The sequence below is a fragment of the Diadema antillarum genome, unplaced genomic scaffold, assembly GCF_040938485.1.
Source record: "Diadema antillarum isolate AM-2024a unplaced genomic scaffold, OU_Dant_1.0 scf00000051, whole genome shotgun sequence".
Lineage (NCBI taxonomy): Eukaryota > Metazoa > Echinodermata > Echinoidea > Diadematoida > Diadematidae > Diadema > Diadema antillarum.
In genome coordinates, this window is record NW_027270940.1 from 282,338 (window position 1) to 296,409 (window position 14,072).

Here is a 14,072-nt window from a genome sequence, read left to right on the forward strand (position 1 = left end):
AAATACAATCTGTGTGTTGATTTTTTTTTTCTTTCATGTGACTAGTCTCCATTTCAGAATGAAGAAAGATTTATTTGAAATGAATCTATTCTCTCCAACCATCAATCAAAAATCTGAACTTGAAACAGCATGCAAAAGATACTGAAATACTTGGTACATCACATTGGCAGATGACGGATGGTACTAACAATAGTCAGCCAAACCTGGCTGAAATGGCTAGAACGAGTTAAAGAGCTATGATTATAGGGAAATTAGAGTTCTAAGCAATATATGAAGAGTTTGTTCGCAAAAACCGATAAGTCCATTTTTGAAGATTTTGAAGTACGGTCTCAGTCATAAAGTACAAAATAATACCTTTTAAATGATATATTGGTCACTACATATAAAGGTACATTTTTGAAGTTATGGTCAAAAGAAGCAATAATTTTCTTATAATTCTCTTTATTTTTCTTGACCTTTAATCGCAAATATCTCCATTTGGCATATATGGACTTATTGGTTTTTGCGAACAAACTCTTCATATGTACAGTACCGGTATGTAGAACAATGGGAGGGGAGTGAGAGAGGTAATTGTACAATGTATTCTTGTTCACACATAAACCTGGCTTTTGATCATTACAAACCAAACATGGGCAGTGGTGTTTACACATGGTAAAACATTTTTCTCACTATTGGTTAACATGTTTCTTTGCATATAATCACACAATCTATATTCAGTCTCAGAGTGGGTGGGAAACGCAAGTCCCTCACTTGTACAAAGCATGACAACTGCTTTTGTCCTTGTATACGGGACCTTGTCGTAACAATTACGGTCCTAAAACCACGAGAACCACATACTTTTTATACCAGGGTGTTTTTTGCTTTTTGTTTTTTACCATTTCAGGTTAAATATATATAGAGAGAGCTGAGATCTGCAAAATCACATTAAGAGAGAGTTTAGTTGGTATTATGAGATTCCGCCATATTCCTGTATGTAAGTCTTGAAAATTGTGCCCCCCTATTTTCATTTTGTTTTGATGTCATTCTGTCCATAGCAATAGAAAGTTTGAATGCCCGACATTGCACACAGTTGCAGTTTAATTTCAGCTAGCTTCAACAACAACAACAACAAAAACAACAACAACAACAACAACAACAACAACAACAACAACAACAACAAACCAAAAACAGAGGACACCCCGACAAGTAAATGTGAGAGTCCAGGTTGAGAAAAGACTGGTTTAGGGTGGGGCTGTGGTTGTCATTCCCCATGCTAACACAACTTTTACAAGCAAGTATACTGATTACTCCTCATCTTTCTTAACCTTAGCACCACCCTGTACACCCCACCAGCTAGGTGTTACACTTTCTGGAGACATGGCACTGATGATGTACAAACTAGTGATGTCTGCAACACACATGTGATGTTACTAGTCAACACATCATCTACCCTGAACAAACTGGATTTCAACATAGTAACATCTACTAAAGAGTTGTGATTTTGGCTGTACACAAGTCACCATCAGCGTTCATGCGACAACGGCTGAGCAGATAGAGAACTTGAACACGGACATACTCGGAAGGCTTAAGGCGAGCACTGAAGGAAGGCTCATAAAGATGGCCAAAATGCTGCACCTGAAAGAAGCAGATCTTGTATAATCAAGACTAACTTGAAAGATAGGTGAACCACAAGAGAAGAACTGCCTTACTTTAAACAAACAGATGTATAATCAAGACTAACTTGAAAGATAGGTGAACCACAAGAGAAGAACTGCCTTACTTTTTCCAGTCTGATTCAAAAGTTAGATGATGGCCCAAGAAAGGGATGTCCTGAAGAAGAAGTCAAGGAACAAGTACAATGGGATATTGTCCTTGGATCAAGGCTATGTGGTTACATCAATGGAAGAGCAGGGCTAGATCTTTCGACTGTGCAGAGGATACCCCAGGCTAACCATCAGGAGAAGGATGCCACCATGCCATGCTTTTTCACAAGCTATTAATGACAGGACAAGGCAGGGAAGAGACTGAGAGATTCATCCTCAGGACAACAGATTTGAGGGAAGAGATCCTGTTTGCCCATAAAGACCAGGAGTGACATAAGAGGAGCACAAGGTGCAGATGATGTTTCCCTGTGACATCATGACGGGATTGCACAGCGACATGTTCTGTCGGCCAAACATGGAAGATGATGTCACTCAGTCGCCTGAACCTCACAATTCTAAGAGAGATCCTCCAAGCTCACTTCTGGGAGGCTGACACCGCTACCTTATACAAAGATCTGTCAGCAGCTGCTCAGGAGCCACATGAGTCAGCCCACGACTTCTTGGTATTAGAATGCTGGATCTTTGACAAAGGATCCTTTATGCGGGACTTGTCTGTGTAGACTGTGTTGACTGTGCAGCAATAAAACAAGTTTAATCATCAGTATTCATTGAAGAGAAAAAAAACGCACTAAATGTTACATCCACAAACTGGTTGGCAACTCAGATTTCTAAAGGCAAGTTCTTATTTGTATTCTGCCTGTCCCATTGAAATATTTCAGTTGAAGTGGGCCCTGTTTTATGAAGAGTTATAATTGCTTACATCGTTGATTTCTATCCTAAGTCTATAGCAGCCTGTGAGGTAAGGGCATTTATAATCAATTATATCTTTTGATAAACCGGGGCCCTAGGCAAGTAGGCCAAATGGGTTTACAAAACCCAGCATGGTAGTTAGGAAGGTTAGAAAAGTGTGAGCAAAACAAACCATTCCCTTCAATTCCCGAACTGCTTAGATCACAATCATAAACCACTCTCACTGTCTTTACAATATGATTGTACAACACGCAGTTGTAACAAAATGGCTTAGCGTGAACAAATCTCGCCATGAATTTCATATTCTAGAAATGCTCCAATTCAATGCAAATCTATTTCAGTTTTTCGACCAACATAACATAAACTTCACTTTCTTTTGTAACAGAGAATACCTAAATGTCATGGTCGTCAACCAGACTCTCTACTCTATATTAGAATCTTTGTGTATGACGAAGGTACAGAATGTGAGAGGGTATGGACAAATCCCGTCAATCTCTCTCACTATCAAAATGCCTACAATATGATCTGAACCCTTTTTCTTCAAAAATATGAAGGTTTGGGACCAGCAAAATCAACTTGTTTTAAGAGGGTTTTGTTATATCCAACTGCTTTATATAATGGTTTCACTGTAAATGACATACATACAATTTGCTGCCTTGACTTAATAGTAACAACCAAGACGCTGATCTGTATATTATGCTGTTAATTCTGCGAGGGTATAATTCTCATGAATTTTGTGAATCACTGTTGGACCGCAAACTTTAACCACATGCAAAAATATCTCAGACTGAAAGTCGAGGTGTCAAAATTACGAAAATAGCATTTCACAAAAATGTTGTTGACCTCCTCATTCGTGAATGTATCTGTATGCAAAAATAGCAGCTTATACAGTATTATGGTGGAGTTACAATATCGGGGAATAATTTTCCAACTCAGATTTGATTAGCAATTTCAGCCAAAGAAGGATATTTCAAATGGTACCCTGAACCCTTCTACGGAAAAGAACTGCTACAGAAAAGATAGTTTGTTCATCAAATTGCAGTGTGATACGATGAATATTATTCCATGAAAAAGATAGTGCTCCACAGCAAAAAAGCCTCTGCCAAGATGGCTAACTTCCTCTGAAATATTATGCAACTTTATACAAAATTTTTAATGAACCTTTGAAAAATCAAGCAAAACCAATATCTATTTCAGTGGAACAGTGATTTTGCCAATATGTGAAGGAAATACTTTTTTTTTTGTTGTAGAACTTGCATTGAGGTTGCTGCATAATTTTTTTCTGTCAAGTGGTATGAATGGCAGAAAGTTAAAACTTCCAGTGGTTAAAATACAGTCAACCTTGCTTAAGTTGACCTCGCATGTGACAAATAATTGCCTGATAAATTCGAAGGTCTTTTCCAGTCATCCTTTCTCTTTATATTCTATTATCTTTAATCCCTCATAAGTTGAACTTTCTCCAAGTTGTAGCTGTTTCTTCAGTCCAAATAGATTTGACCTAGGAAAGGTTGACTGTAAAAACAAATTGCACAAAAAAATTCTTAATCTAACAAGTAAAGAACTCTGCCAGATTAACCTGGTATCTTCAAACCCTCTACAAACAAATCCATAACTTTTGGCAAAAGCTTGTCACATAACAGATGAACAAACTTACAAACTAGCAAACAAAGCAATGCCAAATACAACACAATTCCCCTGGCAGAAAAAGAAATCCTCTGAGAGTAAAGGTACAAGTACTGGAAAAATCTACTACAATGCAATTCTTAATGGCAGTGTGAAAGCTAAATTGGGCTTAAAATCAGTTCAACAGATTTCAGTATCTCTTCACATAAAATCATTCGCTTGAAGAGTAGTCCACCACGCACAATATATGAGTACTTTTCTCCACTGAAAATCTTCACACAAATCTCACAAGTTTGATGGATGCCCCTTGTGGATGCGTCTGTGTTGGGTCCGGGAGGAGGTGGTACGGTACGCTTTGCCGCAGATGTCACATTTGAACGGCCGCTCGCCTGTATGGATGCGCTTGTGCCGCCGCAGACCCGACGATTGGGCGAATCGTTTGAGGCAGACTTCGCATTCATATGGACGCTCTCCGGTGTGGCGGCGCACATGCATTATCAATGAGCTCTTCTGGTTAAAAGTCTTTGGACAGTAGTCGCAAGTGAAAGGCTTTTCGCCTGTGTGTGTGCGGATGTGGTTTTCGAGGCCAGCGCGCCATTGGAACTGCTTGGGGCAGTACTCGCACCGGTATACATTCTCGTGTGAATGGCTGCGCAGGTGGACATCGAGCAGGCGTTTCATGTTGAAAAGTTTGCTGCAGAATTTGCACTCGTAAATCTTCGGCCCCTTGTGCGTCTGTACGTGCTCCAAGAATCTCGTCCGCGAGCTGAACGCTCGTGGGCAGATTTCGCACGGATAGGCTTTTTCTCCTGTGTGCGACCTCATGTGCACCTTGCGGTTGCCTTTGGTTGTGAACGACTTCGGGCACAGCTTACACTGGAAAGGCTTCTCACCCGTGTGGATCTGGACGTGCGTCTTTAGCCAGCTCGGCTGGCGGAATGTCTTCCCGCAGAAATCGCATTTGTAGCTTGCTCCTTTCCCGACATGCTTGACCCGTTCCGACATCCCCTGCGGGGAATTTCCTCCGCTTGTATCAGAGCTGGGTAAATTTTCTCTGGGACGTCTTTCCAGCAGAGCCCCGCCTCCAGTCACAGAGTGTTCTTCCCTGGACGTCTTGACCACAGACATTGAAGGCAACGACTGGCTGACACTCTTCGCCTCGTCTTCGCTGTCAAGGATCCACCCACTCTCGCTGTCATCATCGTTGTTTTCTGCAGTCCAGTCACTCTTGCCTCCATCACCTTGACCAGTTTCAGACTGAGCCAACGATGGGGTGTCTCCACGAGCATTACACGGTAGACCAGTCCCCACACAACTTTCATCTACATTGGAAATAGAAAAAAAAAAATCAGACAATTAATGAAACATAAAAACATTTTTCATTTTTTAGAACTTCTGCAATTTAGCCACCTACATGTCAAATATACATCTCTCCTCTCCCTTGCACAGAAAAAAAAAAAAACCCCGAACAACCCAAAACCCCCCAAACCAACAATGCAAAACAAAATCAAACTAGTAGGGGAAAAAAAAACAGAGAGTACAGTATACGTTCACCATATATTCAGCAAGTCAAATTTTTCACAAATCTCCAGTCTTCCAGCCTTCCGACAATTTCGCAAGTGGTTAAATTCAGGATCAAAGAGAACAATAATAAAAAGAAAAATGTTTGCTTGCACATCTCATTCGTGCAGGACTGGAGTTATTAAAGGGATGGTACAGTATTGGTGAAGATGAGAATTGGGCTTTAACTTTTTGCGAGATACCAAGAAAACATGTATGATATAGTAGTACCAGAACATACCATTTTAAGAGGAATTAAAAGTTTAGTTTATTTGATGAAAATCGGGTTTGGAATGACTGAAACATCCAAAAACAAAGTAAAACAAAGCGATCGTAATAAGGTGTGGGTCCCACACTTTACTAGAATCGCTTTTTGGATTATCTCTTTTTTGCATATCTCAGCCATTTCAAACCCAATTTTCATCAAATAAACGTTGAATCCCTCATAGTATTATATGTTCTTTCATATTTCAGAGGTTTCTCATTATCTCACCAAAAAAATGTTAGAAACCTGAAATTAAGTCTCAACCAAAACTGTACGATCCCTTTAACTTAATATTTTTGCTTGTTTTAGTACTGACTTGCATCCAATTTCACAAAATACATGGCCTATGCAGCAAAATATATGAAAGAACTCCCATGCAAAGCTGAAAATCGATGTTTGTTTAACACTATTCAGCACACATCTTTATTATGGGATGCATTACAATCAATTCATCCAATCTGCATGTGGGGTGCTAGGAGACTTCCCCCATGGGAGGAAAGAGGAATTCGACAGAGAACTTCCCTCCCCCCTCAACTTGAAAGAAACGGACACAAGACATACTTTATGTTCCCCACTTTTCTGTGACTATAGGTAAGATAACATATTTTTAGACATTGATATAGCATCGGGACAGTTTAATCATATAAAAGGTATGAATGTGGTAATCTGGTGATCATTTATTTGGGGGACAAACTGCATAAAAACTTTTGCTGTACCCACCTGTTACAAACACATAAATCATTAAATGTCATTGATTACAGTATCACTGCCTATGGAATGACTGTGTGCAAATCATACACACAACTTATGAAATATTTTTACTGTCATTGTCTATCTAAAAAAAAAAATTAACAAAACATACCTGTACAGTGTCACCACTTTTCCTTCACTATAACACACACACACACACACACACACTATCAAGTATCACTGGGAATCACTACTTTGCTGCAGTATGTTTACCGACCATGGTCATATGAAACACAGCACTATTTTTTTTTTTAATAACAAAGATCATAAAATAATACTAATGAATGGGTAGAGAGAATCCTATCTTCTCATCGGTCAAGAGCCATGTATCAATTTTTACTGGCAGCACGCTTGAGCACTGGCAACAGACACAGTCAAAATGTTGTAACAATGAGTTTGCGCACTCAGCAAGCATTAGCGCACTTTGCGAGAAATGGCTAAACCGTACCCGTGTAGATCATGCTTGCGCACTTGGCAAGAGATGATTAGCCATGCATCAGTACCACGTATCAGTAACAATTCTCATGCATCACTCATCACTGATGCATGTGTCATCTACGCCAAACTACAAATAGAGATTGGTAAATTGTCAGAAACACAATACACTTTTGTAAAACAATGGATTTCCGGCAAAATTTGTCACCATTTTATAAAACAAATGATGTACGTATCTTTTTGTACATCATCAGGACTTGTGTGCATGTGGTAACTTTGGCATTTACTCTAAACCCACTCGGCTTCACCTCATGGGTTAAGTTTTCCATAGTTACCTTATGCACACAATTCCTACTGACAAATTCAGACCTGTGCTTCATTTGTATACCATCACCACTTTGCCTAAAGTTAGGGTACAGTTTCGGTTGAGATGGGGCAACAGGCTTCCAACGTTTTTTGATGATAATTTTTTGAGATAAGGAGAAATCTCTTAAGAAATATGAAAGTCCATAAAATTATGAGGAATTTAAAGTTTTTATTTGATGAAAATTGGTTTTGTAATGGCTCGGATATCCTAAACAAAGCGATCCTAATAAAAGGTGGGAAACACCTTTTATTAGGATTGCTCTGTTTTACTTTTTTTTTACTCTGTTTATGGATATCTCAGCCATTTCAGAACCGATTTTTGTCAAATAAACTTTTGATTCCTCTTAGAATTGTAAGCTCTTATCATTTCATCTAAATGGTTCCTAATTAACTTGCAAAAAAAAAAAAAAAGAAAGAGTAAAACCTGAATCCTTTCTCAACCAAAACTGTACCATGATACTTTAAGAATAACACACACACATCATCTAGTATCACAGAGTGTCACTTTTGCTAACTGCAAAAATAATCCATGTATCGAGGATAAAGTGTTATGATTCATACTGCAATCTATTGAGTGGTCGGGATTCAAATGAAGGGCAAAAGATGATGCACAGAATAAAGACACAATACAAAGAGAGTATGGCATAAAAACTTTTAAAATGCTGCAGAAGTTTTTATTCTGTGGAACATGAAACTTTCAAACATACTCAAGTTTTCTCATGTTGTTCTTTATACCACACACAAGTGGATAAGTCCTTCCAAGCATGAGACCCATAATATACATGAAAACAACAAGAAGTTTTGTGTAACAAAGACAGATTTTGGTCATGTTTTTTTCACAAGAATGCAAAAACTTACAGGAACATCAGCATCAGGCATGGATCACATATAAAACTGCTACTTCAGCGACAACTTTGAAACATCACAATACATGTACAAGAAAGCTGTTTCAGTGGGCAATACTTAAAGGGGCATTCCAAACGCTTTTCATAATTTCACATCATGCAGTACATACACGTAAATCAACAGCTCCATTTTTATACAGATTTGTGGAATTTATTGTGGTCTCCAAGGAGAGAAACCAATACCCTGAAAAAACCGTCCTTCTTCATTGCAATTTGTTGTAAATTTTGATAACATCCTTATTCCTTATCCCAATCACTATAAATTCTGAAACTCTGTACTCAGAATATATATCTAATATATGGATGCATGCTCAAATGTTAGAGTCTGAAAATCATCCAGGCGTCTCCTTTAAGGCCGCTGCACACTACACGATCAGACCGGTCACATGACTAGAGAGGCAAGCTGGGTCATATGACCAGTCCCACAAGTCAACACTGCACACTATAAAATTAGATTGCACAGCCAAAATTACAACAGCTCTGGGCCCTGTTTCATAAAGCTGTTCGTAAAGTTACGAACGACTTACGAGCGACTGGTGATTACATGTAGTTCTGATGTGCTATACTTATCAGAATTTCAATAATTCAGCACGAGAACTGATCACCAGTCGTTCGTAAGTCGTTCGTAACTTTATGAACAGCTTTATGAAACACCTCCCTGGCTTCAGTACATTATACTGTAGTGTGATTGGTTGAAATTCCATTACCAGTTGTGAAAACTTGACTCGTCAAATCTGGATGATTGGCACGAGTCACACGACTGGAAACTGGCAAAGGCTGGTGACGTCACACTTTCAGTGTCAACGTCGCATGACCGGTATTAATTGTGGCAAAGTCGTGTAGTGTGCAGGTGGCCTTTACAGAACTGCGAGTTTAGTAGTAGGCACAGTTGGCGATCTCTACATGGGCATATTTATCATACACACGTGCACTGTCTCACCATGGACTTACAACATGTGGACTATCAAAAATTTAGGATCTTGCAAGTGTATGTTGATATCTATTCATCTGTATTTGAGTACAGTGTACATCACATTGTAATCATAAGTCTTTACTTAATTTCATCTGAAAATGTGTATTATAATTTGATTTGTTTTTGGCAATATTTTAAACATCTTAAATGTTATTGTGAAATACTTTTGACATATAGGGATCTATGGTGCATGAATCAATTAACAAATGACTCATGTCCATTTGCAGTAGGTCCATGGTAAAACATTTTTTTTCCCCTGCATTTTGGTAATGTTATGAGCAGTCTCAATAAAAAAAAAAACCCAACAACACCTGCAATTTCAAATTACTGCTTTACACTGAATGAAACTTTCTATGTGGGTTTCATTGTCGTACAACATTTTATACACAAACATTATCCTCCATCATATTCTTCATTCTAAGACTAGATCAGTAAACTATGAAATCCCCCCCCCACACACACACACATACACAAACACAAACACAAACACAAACACAAACACAAACACAAACACAAACACAAACACCTTTTCTTTTTTTAGATATGGAACGTATGTACTACCTTCGAAGGGAAAAGCCTGGCAAGCCAATTTACTGTATGAGGTGTTATCTTTGCAAATATTACCAATTGCATTTGGAGCGCGAAGTTCAACAACAGGCGAAATAGTCGCCATGCGGTAGGGTAACATTGCATTTGAGATACAGTAGCATCGGTGTCAATTTGCGAAAACAGCATCTCACAAAAATGTCTGTGACCTCATTATTCGTGGAAATATCTGTACATGAAAATAACAGCTTATACAGTGCACTCCCGTTAAAATGAAATGCTCGCGACCGGCAGTGTTCTTTCGTTATAACGAAATTTTGTTATAACCGGACAAATACAATATATAACAAAAACAAGGAAACCACGTGTAGTATTATATTCTGTTTGTCGAATACTCATCGTACACTGGAAAGCAATGTAAAATGGGATGGTACCTTTTTAATTTCGTTTAAATATTACATTTAAAACTGTGCGTGACACACAGAGCAAACACACGATGTGAAGCGTTCTCCCATGCAGAGACGCTATTTAAAAATGCCTGTTTGGCTACGTATTTTCGAAAGCGATCCGCATTTCGTTACAATGAAGCACATTTCTTTTGTTTTTCTTTGTCAATGGGGCTCGGAAAAGACTTCGTTATAATGAAAATTTCGCTATAACCGTGTTCATTACAAGCGAATTTTGTACCATAAACTTTAATGGCGATAATTTTGGGACCAGAAGTTTTACTTCGTTATAACGAAATTTCGTTATAACCGTGTTCGTTTAACAGGAGTGCACTGTACGGTAATAGAGGGCAACAAAAGACTGCAGTTAAAAACACTTGATGGGATAACCTGCCTTGCTTTGGGGCACAAACACTCCTGCTTGGAGTATTGAACCTAGGACCATATCACTGATAGTTTATCATCATAGGCGCTTATCCACTATTAAAACCATACCAGAGCAGCTCATAAAGGCTGTATAGTGATATGTTTGGGAACATCTTACAAAAGAGATACTCTGAATCCTTTTGCATGCAACACTTACAAAGACTTGTTCTATTAAGAATGTAATTTGCATTCTTAATAGCTAGTACAGTGCACTCCCGATACAATGAACTCGGTTCTAACGAAATTTTGGATACAAAGAAGTAAAAATAAAATTCAGGGTCAAATATTATCATCAAGATATGTTTATAAATTTTATTAGTTTGGATATAACCAAATTTCCATATGATGACAGAAAAATGCTGGTTTTGAGGGTTTTGTTATAACAAGATTAACCTTTATATTCAAAAGTAATGATGTTTGACGTCATACATAGTTATGCATTGCAATGAAAACTGGTTCTAAACAATCTCAAACAGCTGGAAGATCTGTAAACTCATCCCCTCAGTACTCCATTCAACAACATGAATGAAGATTTAAAGCTACATAAAAGGCAACAGCATGTGGAAACTTCAGATGAGAATACTGTTAAACGAGGAATGTTAATGTGCATTTTAATTTAGCAAATTTTGTGAGAGCCAAGATTCACGTAAACATGAAAGTTCTTGTCTACACTGTGCACACTGAATGGCAGTGACAATTCACAAAAATTTCATGTATCAAAATATCTTGTTTTACATAAGTCTGACATCCTCATTAAACATATTTTTATTATATGAGTTGCTGCTTTCGATCAGACACAGCACCAATGATAAGAGACTAAATTTGCCAAGGAGATATATACAGATAGACAAATATTATTGATAACAAAAATATCATCATCAGAGCTGAGCTTTCTCAAAGATGTAGAAACAAAAATATGTTGTACAAAAAAAATTCACAATCAGCGCAGAACTTTGTCAAGGAGATTTACAAATATCATATTCTTTAAAAAAATAATATCACAAGAACAGAACATTGTCAATAAGATGTACTCACATTATCAAGCAATCTCAATATAAGGAATTCTGACTTGTTTTCCCGTTTGCCATAATTTGAAGACACAGGAGTATCACTGCACCTTTCATCTTGAATTTTGAATCATCCCTCCCTTTAAACTAACGAAGTCCATGGGACCTGCAGTTTTCTTTCACTGTGAAAAGAATTTTGTTACGACCGTGTTTGTTTTAACGGTAATGCACTGTACTCATGATGTTGCAATTTGTTTTGCTCAGTGACCCGGCGTGAAGCCTTCGACAGAGCATGTAGATGGCGTTGACTATTTCATGGTACATTTGCTTCCTGTTGGAGTGGGGGATTTTGAAGACCTTGAAGGTTGTGTTAACGACGTAATTGTGAATGGGCGAAGGGATTGTTTGCACTGCTCCCCAGGTTGTGGGGATTGGGACCTTTGCCCCTCAGCAGCTTGATTTGGAGAGGACGTCCACTGACGCATGGGCAACAATCAAAGTCTTGGCAAAAGTCTGCCGCGATTTCCACTCCGCTCTGATGCGCAGGGTCTCTCACATTTTGGTACAGCGTTCAAATATTTAGTAGGAAGTTCTGACAGCCTGCAATGCTGGCGTTGGCCCATTGTGCTGCTCCTGCGACGGCCCATTGTGCTGCTCCTGTGACACCGTCGGATGCAGTTTTGTCAAGATCTCGAAAATCTGATCAACCTTCCCCTCTATTTTGTTCAGCCTCAACATGACATCCTCTATTTTGTTCAGCCTCGACATGACATCGCGCAACGTAGGTTCCCCTCTCGATTTCCCCCTTACTGAATCCCAGTCACCCTCACCATCATCAACCCTCCCTCTGTCTATGTCCATACAACCCACATCCTTGGCATCTGCACTCGCTCCTTCAAAGACATCTGTCCTTGCAAGAGCATTCACCTGGATTAAATAAAAAAGACAAAACAGTGATGCAGATAACTTTCATCAGTTGGGGAGATCATGATCATTCAACAGGAGATTCAGGCTTTTACCAACCTTTAGTGATTTGCTGGCTAGCTTTCATCCACTCCTGAGGAAATCTTCAGGCCAAAGGAATTTTTGGCTGGGGAAAGTAAAAGAGTCCATCTGGACGAAAAGAATCAAACCCACACTCAACAGGGATTCTGGATAGAGCCTGTCACCAATCTTTGGTCCAATGATCAAGAAACAACCAGGCAGTGCTAGAGAAACGGTGCAATCACTTAGCCTGAAGAAGTCTACAGGAGTGGATGTAAGCTAGCCAGCAAATCACTGAAGGTTTGTAAGACAAACAGTGTTTTACAACCATTTCTAGGGTATATGATGAATTGATAAAATCCCCACATAATAATTGACTTACAAATTAATGTTTCAATATGAAAGTCAAGAAATTATTTTGACCTCTGCCGCCGAAGAACTTCATATCTACTTTGGATGTCCATTAGAGTTTTTAAGACACATAAATCACTAGTCACATAAAACCCTTATTTCCTTTAATCAAATCATGAATCAATGCAACCCCATAAACTGATACTGAAGTTACAGAAAGCTACAAAATCACAATCACTTGAATGAATTCCTGACAGAGTCATTCAAACAACAAATACATTTGGATTTTTATCTTTTATTGATGCTGCAAATGGTTCCATAAAGCATGAAATATTTTGCATGTAAGAATGAATATTTCTTAGAGCACCATTGTCGCATAAATGAAATTGAGATCATACAACTTGTAACTGGACCTTATAAACCTAAGATCTCTAGACCACAACTCATTACCTCCACAGAAAGCCAGTGTGTATGGAACTGCCTCTGACTATGGGGGTGGTATGATTACACACAACATTGCTCAGCTATATTGTAGAGTCAATAGGAATGGGACTGAGCCATTCCAACTGCAAGGCAGACATGCTACCGTCTGAGCCACAGTCCAACCCTATACAAACTGACTTTCATAATAGCATGGCACTTTGTACATCTGTCCCACAAATTATCCTAGAAGCAGAACCAACATGTAATGATTGTACATCACAAGCACTGAGGATATGTAATTTTTTCTTTTTAATAGATCAATACAACATGCCTGTGTTATGAAGTTTAGATACACGTAGAACTTAGTTTTCATGTCAATTCATAGGTTGACAGCATTATTAATTGACTTTCATAATCTTTGCTTTCAAAGGGCGTTCTGTTCACATTCAAAAGTCAATCA

At 38.5% G+C, this 14,072-nt stretch overlaps 1 protein-coding gene across 1 annotated transcript; it reads right to left on the reverse strand.

The window, feature by feature from the left end:
* Positions 1-4,460: 4,460 nt before the first annotated feature.
* Positions 4,461-12,633, reverse strand: LOC139715561 (uncharacterized). Its single transcript, XM_071627124.1, has 2 exons — positions 12,384-12,633; positions 4,461-5,497 (listed from the first exon to the last, which is right to left on the reverse strand). The coding sequence occupies exons 1-2, from the start codon at positions 12,499-12,501 to the stop codon at positions 4,461-4,463; spliced, it is 1,155 nt and encodes a 384-aa protein (XP_071483225.1). The 5' UTR covers positions 12,502-12,633.
* Positions 12,634-14,072: the final 1,439 nt, after the last annotated feature.